At 57.2% G+C, this 1622-nt stretch overlaps 2 protein-coding genes across 2 annotated transcripts in view; both read left to right on the forward strand.

Annotated features, from left to right (window-relative positions):
* Positions 1-1622, forward strand: part of LOC107725608 (protein TALPID3-like) — a 128526-nt gene that overhangs the window by 18815 nt on the left and 108089 nt on the right. The window lies entirely within an intron of this gene.
* The window catches only part of LOC107725639 (interferon regulatory factor 2-binding protein-like), a 7792-nt gene that overhangs the window by 4575 nt on the left and 1595 nt on the right, over positions 1-1622 (forward strand). Inside the window, exon 2 of the mRNA XM_016534981.1 lies at positions 1-1463. Coding sequence (XP_016390467.1) covers positions 1-1463 — 1463 coding nt within the window. The remainder of the gene's footprint in view (positions 1464-1622) is intronic.

Consider the following 1622-nt stretch of genomic DNA (forward strand, 5'->3'; position numbering starts at 1 on the left):
CGCCGCCTGCGGTGAAAGCACAAGCGGGCATGTCATCCAAGGAGTCGGTGCAGATGAACCATGTGGACGGCTCGTCCAAACAGCAGCAGCAGCAACAACAACAACAGCAGCCCGGCTTGGACCGATACGCGCTCGGAACCGAGAGATCGCGCTTTGATTATTCCAGCATCGGCGCGCACAGGCTTCCGAACGGACTCGGCGGACCGAACGGCTTCTCCAAATCAGACGACGGACCCCCCGAGCTGAACCGACAGAGCCCTAACTCGCGTCGGAATCACGGGATGGTGGCAGTGTCGGGACAGATGAGCGTGCCGCCGAACCTCCTCCCGCAGACTCTCCTGAACGGCCCACCGTCAGCGGCGAGTATAGCCCAACACAGCCTGTCTGGACGAGCCCCTCCAGCCCCGGTCAGCATCGGACCGACGCTCGCGCTCTCCGAGCAAGGTAAAAGACCCGGTTCTGTGTCCAGCACGGACCAAGAAAGAGATCTAAAAGAGAAACAGCGTAACGCAGAGGCTCTGGCTGAACTTAGTGAAAGTTTGAGGAACAGAGCAGAGGATTGGGCTAACAAACCCAAGATAGTGAGGGACACACTGATCACACTTTCCAATTGCACTCCGTTTGATGTGAGGTTCAAGAAAGATCATTCCCTTCTAGGTAGGGTGTTTGCTTTCGATGCTATTTCCAAGCCCGGCATGGACTATGAACTGAAAATCTTTATTGAGTATCCCAGTGGATCTGGTAATGTGTTTTCCAGTGCGTCTGGTGTGGCTAAACAGATGTACCAGGACTGCATGAAAGACTTTGGCAGGGGGCTTTCCTCTGGGTTTAAATATCTGGAATATGAGAAAAAGCACTGCTCTGGTGACTGGAGGCTCTTGGGCGATTTACTCCCAGAGTCTGTGCGTTTCTTTAAGGAGGGGCTCGGGGGCGAAATGCTACCCCAGCCTTACATCGACGCCAGCTGCCCTCTGCTGCCTTCAGCGCTGGTCAACATGCCCCGGGCCGTGGCATCAGGCAGCGCTCTCAGGACCGGCATGCGCAAACGCAAAGCCTCCCCAGAACCGGACTCGGTGGAGGGGGAGCAGCAGAGACAGCAGTGGATGGCGAGTCAAAGTGAGGCGCTCAAACTGACCATGGCGTCTGGCTCGTTCGCAGCCTCTCACGGTGGACCTCCACCCCTGGGGGCGGTGCACTCCAGTCGAGCCACCCCACCCGAATCGGCCCCCCAGAACGGACAATCCCCCATGGCTGCGCTCATGTCAGTCGCAGACACTTTGGGTAACGCGCACTCACCAAAGGACAGCAACTCAGTGCACTCTACCACATCCACCCGACACAACAGTAGCAGCCCGGTCTCCCCTGCCTCGGTGTCAGGACAGCGGCGTTTGGCCTCCCGGAACGGGGAGATCAGTCTGACGGGGACACCTTCTCAATCGGGTTCGCATCAGGGCATGGATCAGGTGCACCCTCAGAACATTCCAGACTCACCCATGGCAAATAACGGACCTTTGTGTTGTACTATCTGCCACGAACGTTTAGAAGACACACACTTCGTCCAGTGCCCGTCAGTTCCCAACCACAAATTTTGCTTCCCGTGTTCCCGGGAGAGCATCAAAGCA

This window comes from Sinocyclocheilus rhinocerous, unplaced genomic scaffold, assembly GCF_001515625.1.
Source record: "Sinocyclocheilus rhinocerous isolate Xijiao unplaced genomic scaffold, SAMN03320098_v1.1 scaffold1004, whole genome shotgun sequence".
In the NCBI taxonomy this organism is placed as follows: domain Eukaryota; kingdom Metazoa; phylum Chordata; class Actinopteri; order Cypriniformes; family Cyprinidae; genus Sinocyclocheilus; species Sinocyclocheilus rhinocerous.